Below are 18,766 nucleotides of genomic sequence, written 5' to 3'. Positions count from 1 at the left end.
GCTAGGTGTTTGGGTGTTTTATCCATTGGAAAATATTGCATTCATTGGATGTCATGCCACTATTTCTGAAAGGAACAGCAGACAAGAGGGGTTGCATTGTATCTAGTAATGTTGTAAGAGCCTGTCTTTTCTTCACTTCTCTGGTAGAATCTCTAAAACAGGAATGAGATTGAGATTCCCCCTTGCCCCAAGCCCTAATGCATGTATGTTTTATCCTTGTGGGGAAAGTTTGCTTCTAAAGATCCATGGCAGGCCAGGCGCAGTGGCTCACGCCTGTAATCCCAGCACTTTGCGAGGCTGAGGCGAGTGGATTGTCTGAGGTCAGGAATTTAAGACTAGCCTGACCAACGTAGTGAAACCCTGTCTCTACTAAAGATACAAAAAATTAGCTAGGCCTGGTGGCAGGTGCCTGTAATCCCAGCTACTTGGGAGGCTGAGGCAGAAGACTCACTTGAACCCGGGAGGCGGAGGTTGTGGTGAGCTGAGATCACGCCATTGCACTCCAGCCTGGGCAACAAGAGTGAGACTCTGTCTCAAAAAAAAAAAAAAAAAAAAAAAAAAAAAAAAAATCCATGGCATGTTTTCCTTTCTTTTTCTTTTTTTTTTTTCTTTTTTTGTAAACTCTGTCTTATCACTTGCCTCAAAATTTTTCTTTTCCAGAAATAATTATTTTTTTGCTGGCATGCGCCACCACTCCCAGCTAGTTTTGTATTTTTAATAAAGATGGGGTTTCTCCATGTTGTTCAGGCTGGTCTCGAACTCCTGACCTCAGGTGATCCGCCTGCCTTGGCCTCACAAAGTGCTGGGATTACAGGCATGAGCCACTGCACCCTGGCCTCCAGAAAGAAATTATTATATTAGATTTTTATACTAGAGAAACAGAATTCTTTTTTCTTTTTTTTTTTTTTAGCACCCAGAAAATGATTCGTTTCCAATGTAGCAGGATTCTTTTTTAACATATTTGTTTTAAGAAAATTTGCTTTCAAATAGTACATTTTTGATCACAGAGGAGATTAGTGATGTGTATATTGATAGGAAATACTTGAAATATTTGTTTTCTTTCTTTTTTTTTGAGACGGAGTTTCACTCTTGTTACCCAGGCTGGAGTGCAATGGCGTGATCTCGGCTCACCGCAACCTCCGCCTCCTGGGTTCAGGCAATTCTCCTGCCTCAGCCTCCTGAGTAGCTGGGATTACAGGCACGTGCCACCATGCCAAGCTAATTTTTTGTATTTTTTTTTTTTAGTAGAGACGGGGTTTCATCATGTTGACCAGGATGGTCTCGATCTCTTGACCTCGTGATCCACCCGCCTCGGCCTCCCAAAGTGCTGGGATTACAGGCGTGAGCCACTGCGCCCGGCTTCTTTCTTTTTTTTAAAAAGAGACAGGGTCTTGCTATGTTGCCCAGGCCGGAGTGCAGTGGCTATTCACAGGCGAGATACTACTGATCAGCACGGGAGTTTTGACCTGCTCCGTTTCCGACCTCCTTAGGCAACCTGGTGGTTCCCCGATCCCGGGAGGTCACCATGTTGATACCGAACTTAGTGCAGACACCCGATTGGCATAGCGCACTACAGTCCAGACCTCCTGGGCTCAAGCGATCCTCCCACCTCAGCCTCCCAAGTAGCTGGGACTACAGGCACGAGCCACTGCGCCCGGCAGTACTTGAAATATATTAAGGAAATTAATTAATTTGGATTATTCGACTTAGATAAAAGAGCATTTTTTTAAAAAAAGTCATATGCTTCTGGGACTCGTATTTGCTCAAATCCAAGAGTTGGGAGGTGGGTGATGGTCGGGTTAAAGAAGGTACTATGTTTTGTTGTTTATCCTTCAAAACCACTGACCTTGGTTAGTATATTTCTCAGATTTACTCATAAACATCTTTTGTGTATCTCCTTCTAGGTGTTTCAGTTACTAACTGATCTGAAAGAGCAGCGTAAAGAAAGTGGAAAGAATAAACACAGCTCTGGGCAACAGAACTTGAACACTATCACCTATGAAGTAAGCCTGGGCTTTTGGCAGGCCTACCTAAGCTACCATTCAGGGAGGCTGGTTTATTCTGCCGACGACTGGCTGCCGAAATCAAGATCGCTTTTTATCTGATCTGAATAGTTTTACTGTAACCTGATGTTTATTCTGTTTATAAAAGTAGGAGGAGTTTGGTCAAGTGTAGAGTTTAGCCAGCTACAAAATTAGAAGGAATAGTCTAAAAGATTGCCCTCACTGGGCCAGGCGCGGTGGCTCACGCCTATAATCCCAGCACTTTGGGAGGCCGAGGTGGGTGGATCATGAGGTCAAGAGATCGAGACCATCCTGGTCAACATGGTGAAACCCCGTCTCTACTAAAAATGCAAAAATTAGCTGGGCATGGTGGCGCATGCCTGTAGTCCCAGCTACTCGGGAGGCTAAGGCAGGAGAATTGCCTGAACCCAGGAGGCGGAGGTTGCAGTGAGCCGAGATCACGCCATTGCACTCCAGCCTGGGTAACAAGAGCAAAACTCCGTCTCAAAAAAAGGAAAAAAAAAAAAAAAAAAGATTGCCCTCACTTATTCTTGAAAAGGGATCACAGCTCACTGCAGCCTCAACCTCCTAGGCGCAAGTGATGTTCCCAGCTCAGCTTCCCAAGTAGCTGGGACTATGGGCATGCAGTGCCATGCCTAGCTAGTTTTTTTTGTTTTTGAGTTGGAGTTTCATTCTTATTGCCCAGGCTGGAGTACAATGGCATGATCTTGGCTCACTGCAACCTCTGCCTCCTGGTTTCAAGCTGTTCTCCTGCCTCAGCTTCCTGAGTAGCTGGGATTCAGGCATGCGCCACCACAGCTGGCTAATTTTGTATTTTTGATAGATACGGGGTTTCTCCATATTGGTCAGGCTGGTCTCAAACTCCTGGCCTCAGGCCATCCACCCGCCTCGGCCTCCCAAAATGCTGGGATTACAGACAAGAGCCACTGTGCCCAGCCTAATTTTTTTTTTTGTTTTCCAGGCTGGTCTCGAACTCCTGGGCTAAGGGATCTTCCCCCTGCAGCTTCCCAAAGTGCTGGGGACTTAAACACTTAAGGCTCTTGTTTATTTTTGAAGTTTGAAATTCCTCCCAAAATATGTAATTATAATTCCTCCCAAATTATATCTATATTCTTCCTCGAAATCCACAAATTCTATGTAATTATGAGAAAACATTGGATCATTGCAAATCAATTTTTTAAAAAAGCTTTTATTTTGAAATCATTTTTCTCTTACATAAGAGTTGTAGAGACAGTGCTAGTTCTCATGTACCCTTCCCTTAGGTTTCTCTGATGTTAACATCTTGCATAACCATGGTACAGTGATCAAAACCAAGAAATTAACTTTGGTACCTACTATTAAACTAAGTTAAATTTTATTCAAGCCGGGCGCAGTGGCGCGTGCCTGTAGTTCCAGCTACCCGGGAGGCTGAGGTGGGAGGATCGCTTGAGCCCAGGAGTTCTGGGCTATAGTGCGCTATGCCGATCAGGTGTCTGCACTAAGTTTGGCATCAATATGGTGACCTCCCGGGAACGGGGGACCACCAGGTTGCCTAAGGAGGGGTGAACCGGCCCAGGTTGGAAACGGAGCAGGTCAAAACTCCTGTGCTGATCAGTAGTGGGATCTCGTCTGTGAAGAGCCACTACACTCCGGCCTGGGCAACATAGCGAGACCCCGTCTCTTAAAAAAAATTTTTATTCAAATACTCTGTTTTCCCACTACTGTCTTCTTGGTTCCAGGATTCAGTTCAGGATACCATTTTGTGTTTAGTTTAGATGTCCCCGTAATGTCCTTCCATCTGTGTCCTTACTCTTTGTCTTCCTGACCTTGACAGTTCTGAAGGGCTGGTCAAGTATTTTGTAGAATGTCCCTTGATTTGTGATTGTCTGATGTTTTCTTATGATTACACAGAACCTATGGCTTTTGAGAAAGAGTACCACAAAGGTGATCTCCCTTTGTCGTGTCATGGTATCTCGGGGTATGTTGTTAACTTTGGTCATTTGGTTAAGATGGTATCTGCCTGGTTTCTCCACTGTAAAGCTACTGTTTATCCATTTTCATGTTATGTTAGAACGGATTTACCAATTTCAGCCCATATTCAAGGGGAAGGGGGGGAATAAGCTTCACCTCTTGAAGGGAGGCATATCAAAGAATTTGTGAATGTATGTTAAAAGCACCATAGTAATTAAAAAATATTTTCTGGGAGATGCTTTGAGGCTAGGAAAAAAGCCTACCTTTCCTTAAACGTTTAACCATCCATTTTAACATTCATTGGTAGATCTTTCCTGCAGTAACTATGACTATGGTACAATTGCCTTAGAGTGATTTTAAATTTTTTCTCATTCCTTATTAGTTAGGATTTTTTTTTTTAAGAGACAAGATTTTGCTGTGTTACTCAGGCTGGTCTCAAACTCCTGGGCTCAAATGATCTTCCCGCCTCAGCCTCCCATGCCTCAGCCTCCCATAGTGCTGGGATTACAGGCATACACCACTGTACCTAGCTCATATGAGTTAGAATTCTTCCATAAGAAAAAGTTATCTTTTCTTTCACATTTATTTATTTATTTATTTATTTTTTTGAGACGGAGTTTCGCTCTTGTTACCCAGGCTGGAGTGCAATGGCGCGATCTCGGCTCACCACAACCTCCGTCTCCTGGGTTCAAGCAATTCTCCTGCCTCAGCCTCCCAAATAGCTGGGACTACAGGCGCGCGCCACCATGCCCAGCTAATTTTTGTATTTTTAGTAGAGACGGGGTTTCACCTTGTTGACCAGGATGGCCTCGATCTCTTGACCTCGTGATCCACCCGTCTCGGCCTCCCAAAGTGCTGGGATTATAGGTGTAAGCCACCGCACCCGACCCCCATTTATTTTTTTAGTTGTATTTATTCCTGTAAATTCATGGCAATTTATTTTATTCTTTGGGTTCCCCCCTTTAAAAAAATTGTCCGAAACATGATAACACACTTGACAGGTTGAGTTACTGCTTTTCAGAAAAGTTTTCTTCTAATTCTTTCTGTTCTACCTACTGGTTTTCTCTTTCAGGAATTCCTATTACATGAAGATCGGTTCTCCTGAAGGCCTTTGTTTGTTTTATACAGGATTTTTTTTTTTGAGACAGAGTCTCACTGTATTGCCCAGGCTTGAGTGCTGTGGTACAAGCTTGGCTCACTGCAACCTCTGCCTCCCAGACTTAAGTGATTTTCCTGCCTCAGCTTCCCTAATAGCTGGTATTACAGGTGTGCATCACCACACCCAGCTCATTTTTTTATTTTTGGTAGAGTCTCATCATGTTGGCCAGGCTGGTCTTGAACTCCTGACCTCAGGTGATCCGCCTACTTCAGCCTTCCAAAGTGCTGGGATTACAGGTGTGAGCCACTGTGGCCAGCTTATACAGGATTTTTAAAACAAAATTTTAGAATTTTAATTATAGCCATTGCCTTCCTTTTTTCTCATTCAGGATTTTTTGTCTTATGCTTTTTTTTTTTCTCCAGACGTTAAAATACATATCGAAAACACCGTGCAGGCACCAGAGTCCTGAGATTGTCAGAGAATTTCTCACAGCAATGAAAAGCCACAAGTTGACCAAGTAAGTAAATCCCTTAAGTAAGAAGAGAGTGACACATGGTGAAATGATAGCTTAGGAAAGCCATTCTTAGCAGCAAACTGTGTATTTGGTTCGGTTGGGTTTGGATTTGAAAGAGGATTATAGTTTTGTGGATGAAACAACTAAAAGTTAGACATAGGGACCCTTCTATAATAAGGAACAAAACTTAATGGGATTTTAAAAATCTTTTCTTGGAGTCCCAGTTTGTATGACCTATCCCATCACCCGCACTCCCAGAATTCAGACCAAATTAGATGAAAAGTAGGGTTTACAAGCTAAAGTACTTTCTTTTTATTTATTTATTTATTTATTTATTTATTTTTAAGACGAGGTTTCACCATGTTGGTCAGGCTGGTCTTGAACTCCCGACCTCAGGTGATCTGCCCGCCTTGGCCTCCAAAGTCCTTGGATTACAGGCGTGAGCCACTACGCCCGGCCAAGCTAAAGTACTTTCTATAAAGTTGATCAATGAAGTCATTTGATGTTTGTGTTTGCTTGAGGCAAAAGTGGCTTGATCATACTCTGTCAGTTCTTCTAGTGTCCAGTTCCTTTCCTTAGTCTGCAATGAGTTCAACCTATTAATATAAAAACCATCATAGATCAAGAGTTTACATGAGAAGAAAACTAGCACAAGTGTTTCTTTTTTGTTGTTGTTGTTGTTGTTTTGAGAGGGAATTTCTTGTTGCCCAGGCTGGAGCACAATGGCACAATATCGGCTCACTGCAACCTGTGTCTGCTTAGTTCAAGAGATTCTCCTGCCTCAGCCTTCGGAGTAGCTGGGATTTTAGGAATGTACTACCATGCCCGGCTAATTTTGTATTCTTAGTAGAGATGGGTTTCTCCATGTTGGTCAGGCTGGTCTTGAATTCCTGACCTCAGGTGATCTACCCTGGGATTAGCTGGGATTACAGGCGTGAGTCACTGCGCCCAGCCTAGCCCAAGTTTTTTAGAATTAATGCTAGAGCTGATAAATTTCAAAAGTTTTTGTCATTTCACTTAGGATAATCAGTAATTTTCTTTTGGAGGAACCATTTGGTGTTAGGCACTCAGTTTGTTCAATCAGCGAACTAAATGCACTTTTCCCACTCCCTTTCTCCAAGTAAACTCTGAAGACAAAACATCTTCCATGTGTTTGCAGATCTTCCATGTTATATCTTCTGTATTCATGTGTAACATTTTTTTAAAACTATGGTAAAATATACATAACATAAAATTTACCATTTTAGGCCAGGTACGGTGACTCACACCTGTAATCCCAGTACTTTGGGAGGCTGAAGCGGGAGGATTACTTGAGGCCAGTCTGACCAACATGATGAAACCTCGTTTTTACTAAAAATAAAAAATTGGCCACGCATAGTGGCTCATGCCTGTAATCGCAGCACTTTGGGAGGCCAGGGCGGGCTGATCACGAGGTCAGGAGATTGAGACCATCCTGGCCAACATGGTGAAACCCCGTCTCTACTAAAAATAAATAAAAAATTAAAAAAAAATACTGGGTGTGGTGGTGGGTGCCTGTAGTCCCAGCTACTTGGGAGGCTGAGGCAGGGGAATTGCTTGAACCCAGGAGGCAGGGGTTGCAGAGCCAAGATTGTACCACTGCATTCTAGCCTGGTAACAGAGCAAGACTCTGTCTAAAAAAAAAAAAAATTTTTTTTAAATAATAAATAACCTATCGAGGTGGTGGGTGCCTGTAATCCCAGCTACTCGGGAGGCTGGGGTAGGAGAATTGCTCAAACCCGGGAGTTTCCTGTGAGCCGAGATCATACCACTGCACACCAGCCAGGATGACAGAGCAAGACTCTGTCTCAAAAAAGTGACCATTTTAGTTTTAACCATTTTAAAGTGTACAATTTCAATTGTTGTAACCAGTATCCAGACTTTTTTTTTTTCTTTTTGAGATGGAGTCTCACTCTGTCCCCCAGGCTGGAGTGCAAGTGGCCAGATCTTGGCTCACTGCATCCTCCACCTTCCAGGTTCAAGCCATTCTCTTGCCTCAGCCTCCCAAACAGCTGGGACTACAGGCACCCGCCACCACACCTGGCTAATTTTTGTATTTTTAGTAGAGACGGGGTTTCACTGTGTTGGCCAGGCTGGTCTTCAACTCCTGACCTCGGGATCCACCAGCCTAGGCTTCCCAAAGTGCTGGGATTATAGGCGTAAGCCACTGTGCCTGGCCTGTCCAGACCTTTTCATTTAGCAAAACTGAAATTCTTTGTCCCTTAAACAATTCCATATTTGCTCCTCCCTTGGCCCTTGCAACCACCATTCTGCTTTTCGTTTCTGTGAGTTTGACGCCCTCATACAAGTGGAACCATACAGTGTTTTGTTTTGTTTTGTTTTTTTAAAATCATATCTGAATGTTTAATTTTTAAAATCATTTTAATAATTTAAGTGTGCGGTTCAGTGGCATTAAGTACATTCACATTGTACAATCATTGCCATCTATCCACAGAACATTGTATCTTGCAAAACTGAAACTCTGTGTCCAGTAATCAATAACTCCCCATTCTCCCCTCCTCCTCACTCCTGGCAACCACCATTCTATTTTCTGTCTTCATGAATTTGGCTACTCTAAGTACTGCATGTAATTGGGATCATACAGGATTTGTCCTTTTGTGTCTGGCTTATATCTCTTAGCATAATGTCTTCAAGGGTCATCTATGTTGTGGGATATATGAGAATTTCCTTCCTTTGTAAGGCTGAATAATATTCCGTTTATGTAAACCACATTTGGTTTTCTTTTTTTGTTTCTTGAGACTAGTCTCGCTCTGTTGCCCAGGCTGGAGTGTAGTGGTGCAATCTTGGCTCACTGCAACCTCTGACTCCGGGTTCAAGCAATTCTCCTGCCTCAGCCTCCTGAGTAGCTGGGATTACAGGTACTCACCACCACGCCTGGCTAATTTTTTTTGTATTTTTTAGTAGAGATGTGGGTTTCATGATGATGGCCAGGCAGGTTTTTGAACTCCTGACCTCAAGTGATCCACCCACCTGGGCCTCCCAAAGTGCTGGGATTACTGGCATGTGCCACCAGTTAGTTTGTTTTGCTAACGTCCATTGACATGTATTTGCTTCTGCGTTTTGGCTATGGTGAATAATGCTGCCAAGAACATGAGTGTTCAGGTATCTCTTTGAGACTCTGCTTTCAGTTCTTTGAGAACCCAGAAGTGAAATTGATACATCATATGGTAATTTTGCTTTTAACTTTATTGAGGAACCACCATACTATTTTTTTCTATTGGCTACACCATTTTACATTCCTACCAGCAGTGTAACAGAGTTCTAATTTCTCCACATCCCTGCCAACTTTTCCTATTTATTTAGGAGAAAGGATCATCTTTTCAGCAAATGGTGATGCTGAGCATGGTTTTATGTGTGTATTGGCCATTTGTATATCTTCTTGGGAGAATTTCTATTCCAGTCCTTTTTTCTTTTCTTGTTTTTTTGGAGACGGAGACAGTTCCACTCTGATGCCCAGGTTTAAGTGCAATAGTGTTACCTTGGCTCACTGCAGCCTTGACCTTCCTAGGTTCAGGCGATCCTCCCACCTCAGTCTCCTGAGTAGCTGGGACTACAGGCATGCACCATCATTGCCCACTTAGTTTTTGTACTTTTGGAGAGACAAGGTTTCTCCGAATTCCCTAGGCTGGCCTGAAACTCCTAGGCTCAAGTAATCTGCCTGCCTTGGTCTTCCATAGGAATTACAGGTGTGAGCCACCACACCTGGTCCTTTTCCCGTATTTGAATGAGGGTTTTTTGTTCAGTTTTAGGAATTATATATATATTTTGGATGTTAATTCTTTTATAGATATGATTTGCCAATATTTTCTCCCATTCTATGGGTTGTCTTTTCACTCTGTTGGTAGAGTCCTGTGATGCACAAAGTTTTTAAATGAAGTCCAATTTGCTTCTTTTCTTTTGTTACCTGTGCATTTGGTATCAGAGATCCAAGAAATCACTGTCAAATTCTATGTTGGTCAGGCACAGTGGCTCACGGCTGTAATCCAGCACTTTGGGAGGCTGAGGCAGGTGGATCATGAGGTCAGGAGTTCAAGACCAGCCTGGCCAAGATGATGAAACCCCATCTTTACTAAAATTACAAAAAAAATTAGCCTGCCATGGTGGCAGGCACCTGTATTCCCAGCTACTAGGGAAGCTGAGGGAGACAACTGCTTGAACCCGGGAGGTGGAGGTTGCAGTGAACCGAGATCTCACCACTGCACTCCAGCCTGGCAACAGAGCGAGACTGTGCCTCAAAAAAAAAAATTCAATGTCATGGCCAGGTGTGGTATCTCATGCCTGTAATCCCAGCATTTTGGGAGGCCTAGGTGGATGATCATGAAGTCAGGAGATGGAGACCATCCTGGCTAACATGGTGAAACCCTGTCTCTACTAAAAATGCAAAAATTAGCTGGGCATGGTGGCGCATGCCTGTAGTCCCAGCTACTTGGGAGGTTGAGGCAGGAGAACAACTTGAACCCGAGAGGTGGAGGTTGCAGTGAGCCATCATCATGCCACTGCACTCCCAGCTGGGTGACAGAGTGAGACTGTCTGAAAAAAAAATTTTTTTTTTTCAATGTCATGAAGGTTTTTCATTCATTCATTCATTCATTCATTCATTCATTCATTCATTCATTTAAAGACAGGGTTTCACCATGTTGGTCAGGCTGGTCTTGAACTCCCGACCTCAGGTGATCCGCCCGCCTTGGCCTCCAAAGTGCTTGGATTACAGGCGTGAGCCACCACACCCGGCTGAAGGATTTTCTTTGCGCTTTCTTCTAAGAGCTTTGTAGTTTTAGTCTTACTTTTAAGTCTTTGATCCTTTGTTTAAAAATTAAAAAAAAAATTTAAATTAAAAATTTTTAATTGACATGAAATAATTTGTGCATGTTTATGGTGTATAAAGTGGTATTTTGATACATCTATAATGTGTAATGCTCAAATTAAGGCTGTTAGCATATTTGTCACTACAAACATTTATCAATTTTTAGTTAATGTTTGTATATAGTATATGGTAAGGATCCACCTTCTTTCCTTTGCATGTGGATATACAGTTTTTGTAGCACCATTTGCTGAAAAGATGATCTTTTCTCTTGAATGGTCTTGGTCCCCTTGTCAAAATCATTTGATCATATATGCAAGTGTTTTCTTTCTGGGTTCTCTACTCCATTGGTCTGTATATCTGTCTCTCTGCTAATACTATACTATTTTGATTGCTATAGCTTTACAGAAAGTTTTGAAATCAGGAAGTGTGACTACTCAGACTTTATTCTTTTTTTTTTTTTTTAGATGGAATCTCACATCGTTGCCTAGGCTGGAGTGCAGTTGGTGCAGTCTTGGCTTACTGCAACCTCTGCCTCCTGGGTTCAAGTGAAAGTGATTCTCCTCCTTCAGCCTCTCAGATAGCTGGGATTACAGGTGTCCACAACCACATCCAGCTAATATTTTGTATTTTTTTTTTTTTAGTAGAGATGGGGTTTCACCATGTTGGCCAGGATGGTCTCAAACTCTTGACCTTGTGATCCATCCCGCCTTGGCCTCCCAAGGTGCTGGGATTACAGGCATGAGCCACTATGTCTGGCCTATTTTTTTTTTCAAAATTGTTTTAACTATTTGGGATGTCTTCAAATTTTGGGATGGATTTTCCTGTTTCTGAGAACAGTGCCACTGAGATTTTGATAGAGATTGCATTGAATAATATATCAGTCGCTTTAGGTAGTATTGACATCTTAACATTAATAAGTCTTCAGTGGATGTGCTTCCATTTGTTTGTGTCGTCTTTCACGATTTCTTTGTTTTGAGACAGAGTCTTACTCTGTTGCCAGGCACCAGGCAGGAGTGCAGTGGCACAATCTCAGCTCACTGCAACCTCCGCCTCCTGGGTTCAAGCAATTCTCTTGCCTCAGCCTCCCGAGTAGCTGGGACTACGGGCGCACGCCACCATGCCCAGCTAATTTTTGTATTTTTAGTAGAGGCAGGGTTTCACCATGTTGGCCAGGATGGTCTCAATCTCTTGACCTCGTGATCCACCCGCCTCAGTCTCCCAAAGTGCTGGGATTACAGGCGTGAGCCACCGCGCCCAGCTGTTGTTGTTTTCTGAGATGGAATCTTGCTCTGTCACCCAGGCTGGAGAGCAGTGGCGTGATCTCTGCTCACTGTAACCTCCGCCTCCTGGGTTCAGGTGATTCTCCTGCCTCAGCCTCCTGAGTAGCTGGGATTACAGGCCTGCACCACCACACCTGGCTAATTTTTGTAATTTTAGTGGAGATGAGGTTTTACCACATTGGTCAGGCTCCTCTCACATTCCTGACTTTGTGATCCGCCCGCCTCGGCCTCCCAAAGTACTGGGATTACAGACATAAGCTATCTATCACGCCTGGGTGTTGTTGTTGAGATGGAGTCGCACTCTGTTTCCCAGGCTGATGTGCGGTGGCACGATCTCAGCTCACTGCAACCTCTGCTTCCTGGGTTCAAGAGATTCTCCTGATTCAACCTCCCAAGTGTATCGATTGATTGACTGATTGATTGCCCAGGTGGTGCAATGATGGCTCAGTGCAACCTCTGCCTCCCGGGTTCAAGTAATTCTCCTGCCTCAGCCTCCTCAGTAGCTGGGATTACAGGCATGCACCACCATGCCCGGCTAATTTTACATTTTTAGTAGAGAGAGGGTTTCTCCATGTTGGTCAGGCTGATCTGGAACTCCTGATCTCAGCTGATCAGCCCACCTCGGCCTCCTAAAATGCAGGGATTACAAGTGTGAGCCACTGAGCCCTGCCAGTTTATTTATTAGTGGAGATGGGGTTTCACTGTATTGGCCAGGCTGATCCTGAACTCCTGACCTCAGGTGATCCTTCTGCCTCAGCCTCCCCAAGTGCTAGGATTACAGGTGCGAGCCACTGTGCCTGACCTATGTACATTTTTGCATTTACTTGTTGATATCTAGAACAAATCCTGCTGAAATTCTGATTGTGATTTCGTTACATCTTGACATCTTGACAATAATAATAATTCAAGATCAGTCTTAAGGTTAAAAAAGTTAAAAAAATAAAAACAAGGGCCGGACGCAGTGACTCCCACCTGTAATCCCAGAACTTTGGGAGGCCAAGGCAGGTGGATCACCTGAGTTCAGGAGTTCAAGATCAGCCTGGCTAACATGGTGAAACCCTGTCTCTACTAAAAATACAAAAAATTAGCTGGGCATGGTGGTAGACACCTGTAATCCCAGCTACTTGGGAGGCTGAGGCAGGATAACTGCTTGAACCCAGGAGGCGGAGGTTGCAGTGAGCTGAGATTGTGCTGTGGCACTCCAGCCTGGGCAACAAGAGTGAAACTGTCTCAACAAAACAAAACAAAAAACAACCCACCAATACTGAGCCTTCCAGTACATGAAAACAGTGTAGCGTCTTTTGCACAAATTTTTTCTTTTTTTTTTTTTGAGATGAAGTCTCACTCTGTTACCCAGGCTGGAGTGCAGTGGCACGATCTTGGCTCACTGCAATCTCCGCCTCCTGGGTTCAGGCAATTCTCCTGCCTCAGCCTCCTGAGTAGCTGGGATTACAGGCACGCGCCACCGTGCCCAGCTAATTTTTTTGTATTTTTAGTAGAGACGGTGTTTTGCCATGTTTACCAGGATGCTCTTGATTTCTTGATCTCGTGATCCACCTGCCTCGGCCTCCCAAAGTGCTGGGATTACAGGCGTGAGCCACCTCGCCTGGCCAGTTCCAGGAACTTTTTAAGTTTATTCTTTAGGGTTTTCTTTGCAGACAGTCATAGTGTTTACAAACAGAGTTTTATTTCTTTCCCATCTATATGCCTTTTCTTTCTTTCTGTGATTTCATTGCACTGGCTGGGTCCTCCAGTATGATGTTGAATAGGAGTGGTGAGAGCAGACATCCTCATCTTGTTCCTGACCTTAAGGGAAAACAGTCAGTCTTTCACCATTAAATATGATGCTAATTTAGGTTTGCCATGGGTGTGCTTTACCAGGTTTAGGAAGTTCAAATTGCTGACATTCGATGTTCAGTTTTGTGGCTTGCTTTTTCTATGTCTATAAATGTAAAAATATTTGCGGCCTTTTGGCTGTATCTTTTTATTTATTTTTATTTTTAGTAGTTACTGTAGGGGTAGAAGTGCATGCCTGACCATTTATAGTCCAGAGTGAATATTTTACCAGTTAGTGAGTGTATATATAATATATGCTTGTGGTATTTATAACATGCAATCTACATACATTGAAACATATAATCTACATACTATTAGTCGTGTTTTAACATCATTTACTTTCTATATTTTTGCATATTTTAAAGAACTTAAGAGAATAAAAATAGTCTTTATGTCTACCCAAGATGTCATCGTTTCTTTTGCTCTCTATTCCTGAAGTTCCCCGTGTCCTTTTTATCATTTACTTCACCCGGAAGAACTTACTTTGGCACTTTTCTGAGGACAGGTCTGCTGGCTACAAATTCTCTTATTGGGTTCATTCAGCCTAGAATGTCGTTATTTTCTTTCATTCCTGAAGGATAATTTCACTGGGTTGATTGGTCTTTTCCTTTAGAACTTTAAAGATATTATTTCAGTGACTTTTGGCTATCACAGTTTCTGATTAGAAATCTGATCAGGCCTAGTGCAGTGGCTCATACCTGTAATCCCAGCACTTTGGGAGGCCGAGGCAGGAGGATTACTTGAGGTCAGGAGTTTGAGACCAGCCTGGGCAATATAGCGAGACCCCATCTCTATTTTTTACAAAATAATTAATTAAAAAATTTGTTTTTAAAATGTGCTATCACCCTAACCCTAAGGTGTCGTTTTCCTCTGGCTGCTTTTAAGATTTTTTTTTTTTTAAGATTTTTTTTTTTTAATCCCCTCTCTACTCCCGTTGCTTCACTTGACTAGCCTACAAAACATTTTTTAAAATAAAATTAAATTTAAAAAAAGATTGTTCAAGTCTTTGGTCTTCAATAATTTGATAATGATATGTTTCAGCTTTTTTCCTCCAATTGGTTTTTTGCTGAGCTGCTTGATTATGTAAGTTTATGTTTCTTGCTAAATTTGTGAAGTTTTCATTCTTGAAATACTTTTTCCGTCCCAATCTCTCTCCTTCTTTTCTTGAACTCCAAAAACATAACTGGCAGACCTCTGATGCTTCTGTACAGGTCTCTGAGGCTCTGTTCCTTTTGTTTTTTTCGAGATGTGTTTCGTTCTTGTTGCCTTGTTGCCTGCCCAAGCTGGAGCACAATGGCACAGTCTCGGCTCACCGCAACCTCGACCTCCCAGGTTCAAGTGATTCTCCTGCCTCAGCCTTTCAAGTAGCTGGGATTACAGGCATCCACCAAACCCAGCTAAGTTTTTGTTTCACCATGTTAGCCATGCTGATCTTGAACTCCTGACCTTAGGTGATCTGCCCGCCTTGGCTTCTCAAAGTGCTGGGATTATAGACGTGAGCCACCGTGCCCAGCCCCTCTGTTCCTTTTAAAAAAAATTTGTAGTTCAAATTGAATAATTTTTCTTTCTTTTTTTCCCTTTTTTTTTTTTTTAAAGTTTATTTTTTTCAAACAATATATTCTATCACCCTGTCTCTTTTTTTAATAGAGACAGAGTTTCACTCTGTTGCCCAAGCTGAAATGCGCTGGTGCAATCAGACTCACTGCAGCCTCCAAGTCTAATGGGATAATTTCTGTTGATCTGTTTTTATATGCACAGATTGTTCTGGCATCTTCATTCTGTTATCAAACCTACCAGTGAGTTTTTTATTTCAGGTATTTTTCAGTTCTAAAGTTTACGTTTAGTTTTTTTTTTATAACTTCTTTACTGAGAACTTGTATTATTCCATTCATTTCAGGAATGTTTACTTTTACCCCAAGTTGCTATAGTCGCTAAGATTTTGATAATTTCAACAGCTAGGTCATCATCGGCTTGGCATCTGTTGATTATCTTTTCCCTGGAGAATGAGTCATCTTTTCCTGGTCAAGGTAATTTTAGATTGTATCCTGGAAATTTGAGTATTATATTGTTTAGACTCTGGGTCCTGTTAAAAGCCTCTGGTTAGTGTTTTAGGAGGCAGTCAACCCAATTAGGTTCAGACTTCAAATCAGTCTTGCCTTCCAGGGCAAGGATTTCAGAATTATTTGGTTTTTGAAACCTTTGCCCTGCCACTCTGGGTCTTTGCATATGGAACTGGACTGGTAGTTGAACTCACTCACTTCTCACTGGGTGTCTTTCCCGTGCTGGGTCTGCTTGATGCTTGCTGTTTTGGTGCTGTTTGGCACATAAATAGCTCAGGTGAACCTAGGATTTTTGTTGATTGATACTCAAATTTGGAGGAGTCCCCTTCTCTAGCTCTCCCCTCTGGACGCCTTCGCTGATACTTTGGCCCACATGAGACCCCTTTTTTGGTCCTCTAGCCACAAGTTCCAGGTTTCTCTCAAAGGTTTACCTGCCCACCTGTGTGTGGTTGTTACTAGAGCAGTCCTTGGAGCAGAGCAGGGAAAGTAGAAAAGGAAAAAAAGGACTCTTGGGCACTCTGGACAGCAAGGGCTCCCTTCCCAGCTATGCCCGCTGCTGGTCGCCGCCTGGGGGACTGCCCTTGAGTTGTGAGCTCCTCTGGAATCTCCAGCCTTACTTCGTCTCCTGGACAGAAAGACTGAATTTCTCCTGGAGTTGGAGCTGCCTGTGGGGCCACTGCAGCTGCACCAGACTTGAGGCCCTGAGAGAAAAGAGAGGAAAAAGCCCCAGGAAACTCAAATCCATCCTCCACCCCATATGGTTCTCAGGTTTTGTTTCCCTCTCAGATCACCTGCTTTTGTTTGCTTTTCAGAGTCTTCAGGTATTTTTGTGTATTCTGTCTGGAGATTTCTTCTTCTTCTTTTTTTCTTTTCTTTTTTTTTTTGAGATGGAGTCTTGCTCTTTTCACCCAGGCTGGAGTGCAGTGGGGCAGTCTCGGTTCAGTGAAACCTCTGCCTCCCAAGTTCAAGCAATTCTCCTGCCTCAGCTGCCTGAGTAGCTGTGATTATAGGCCCATGCTACCACACCCAGCTAATTTTTGTATTTTTAGTAGAGATGGGGTTTTGCCATGTTGACCAGGCTGGTCTCAAACTCCTGACCTCAGGTGATCTGCAGTCTCAGCCTCCAAAAGTGCTGGGATTACAGGTGTGAGTCACCGTGTCCAGCTGTCTGGAAATTTCTCATTGTAATCTGTGGAGAGAGAGGCTTTCATGGGTTTCCTCCATCTTTTCCTGTAGCAGAAGTCCTAAAAGTTGATTTTTAAGGCTCCTTTTCAGCTCTTTGGGCTGATGTATGCTTCCTGAGCCCAACATCTATTCCACTATAAATATGGACAAATACTGTTCAAAAAACCTGCAAATAAATAGACATTGTCTTGCAAGCCGATTCATGATTGGCCCTAATCTACATAACTTTAAAGCAGACTGCAATATTCAAGAAGGATTAATTTCAACTCCCTTTTTCCACTTGTGATCCTGAAATGGAGGATGTTTAAACATCTTTTGAAAAGGCTGTCTAAAACTTTTAACCTCAACCCTTTCATTAGTTGCTTGGTTCCTTGACTCTGCCAAGAGCAAACACTGCATGCAGTTGGTGGTGTTGTCCAACAGCCGGTAGAGGGAGCACCAGGCTTCTTTCACTGCGGCTGGGCCTGGCTCCTCCTCCGGGAGCTTGCAACCCTTGCAATTCAAACAGGCCTCAGTGCCTGGTGACCCAGGGGGCTGCTTGACCAAAGCCATGAAGATCTGGACCATCATGGGCTAGCCGCTGCAGCTTAAGAAATTACGCTTGTAACAGGAACTGCTGAAGCATCTTTAATTCTGGTGTTTGAATATCCTCAACAGAATTTTTCTCTGCCATCCAGGGAGAGGGGATTCAAAATGACAGCCCTTAGCGGGCCTGATTACAGCTGTTAGTGCAAGCTGGGGCTCTGTTAATTTGTACATACCAGAGAACTTTCGGGTAGGGTGGAACCATGTTTCGTTTGACTTGATAATCTTACTCAGCAAAACAATACTGTTGGGACTCAACTGCAAGTCATGATAGGATGTCCCGTGTCATTTTTCTTTTTCTTTTCCTTTTTTCTTTTTTTGTTGAGATGGGGTTTGCAGTGGCGCAATCTCTGCTCACTGCAACCTTCGCCTCCCAGGTTCAAGTGATTCTCCTGCCTCAACCTCCTGAGTAGCTGGGATTACAGGCACCCACCACCATGCCTGGGTAATTTTTGTATTTTTTAGTAGAGATGGGGTTTCACCAGGTTGGCCAGGCTGGTCTTGAACTCCTGACCTCAGGTAATCCACCTGCCTCGGCCTCTCAAAGTGTTGGGATTACAGGCATGAGGCACTGCGCTTGGCTCTGTGTCATTTTTTCTATAGCATGTTACTTCCTCTGAAGCATTTGGCTCTTTAATCATTTTAGTTTTCTCTTTTTTTTTTTTGAAATGGAGTCTGACTCTGTCGCCCAGGCTGGAGTGCAGTGGCATGATCTCAGCTCACTGCAACTTCCACCTCCTGGGTTCAAGTAATTCTCTGCCTCAGCCTCCTGAGTAGCTGGGATTACAGGTACCCACAGCCACGGCTGGCTAATTTTTTTATTTTATTTTATTTTATTTATTTATTTATTTTTTGAGACGGAGTTTCGCTCTTGTTACCCAGGCTGGAGTGCAATGGCACGATCTCGGCTCACCGCAACCTCCGCCTCCTGGGTTCAGGCAATTCTCCTGCCTCAACCTCCTGAGTAGCTGGGATTACAGGCACGCGCCACCATGCCCAGTTAATTTTTTGTATTTTTTAGTAGAGACGGGGTTTCACCATGTTGACCAGGATGGTCTCGATCTCTTGACCTCGTGATCCACCCGCCTCGGCCTCCCAAAGTGCTGGGATTACAGGCGTGAGGTACTGCACCCGGCCCCTAATTTTTTTATTTTTAATGAAGACAGGGTTTCACCATATTGACCAGGCTGGTCTTGAACTCCTGACCTCGTGATCCACCCACCTCAGCCTCACAAAGTGCTGGGATTACAAGTGTGAGCCACTGTCGCCTAGTCTATTTTAGTTTTTTCTTTAGGCATCTAGTTCTCAAAGAGCTGCAGCCCGGGCTGGGCATGGTGGCTCACGCCTGTAATCCCAGCATTTTGGGAGGCCGAGGTGGGCGGATCATGAG

The 18,766-nt window shown here is 43.4% G+C and overlaps 1 protein-coding gene across 3 annotated transcripts in view; it reads left to right on the top strand.

Annotated features, from left to right (window-relative positions):
* Positions 1-18,766, top strand: part of CRCP (CGRP receptor component) — a 56,149-nt gene that overhangs the window by 15,888 nt on the left and 21,495 nt on the right. For 2 of the 3 annotated variants that reach the window (XM_012449112.2, XM_012449113.2), the window contains one exon: positions 5,496-5,590. In XM_012449112.2, the coding sequence (XP_012304535.1) occupies positions 5,496-5,590 (95 nt within the window). Of the gene's footprint in view, positions 1-1,904; positions 2,004-5,495; positions 5,591-18,766 lie in introns of all 3 variants that reach the window. The other variant, XM_012449111.2, reaches the window with a different exon arrangement.

Source organism: Aotus nancymaae, unplaced genomic scaffold (genome assembly GCF_030222135.1).
Source record: "Aotus nancymaae isolate 86718 unplaced genomic scaffold, 86718_ANA_hifiasm-v0.15.2.pri h1tg000012l, whole genome shotgun sequence".
In the NCBI taxonomy this organism is placed as follows: domain Eukaryota; kingdom Metazoa; phylum Chordata; class Mammalia; order Primates; family Aotidae; genus Aotus; species Aotus nancymaae.
The sequence above is the reverse complement of the archived record's forward strand: the minus strand, read 5'-3'. Positions and strand labels throughout refer to the sequence as shown.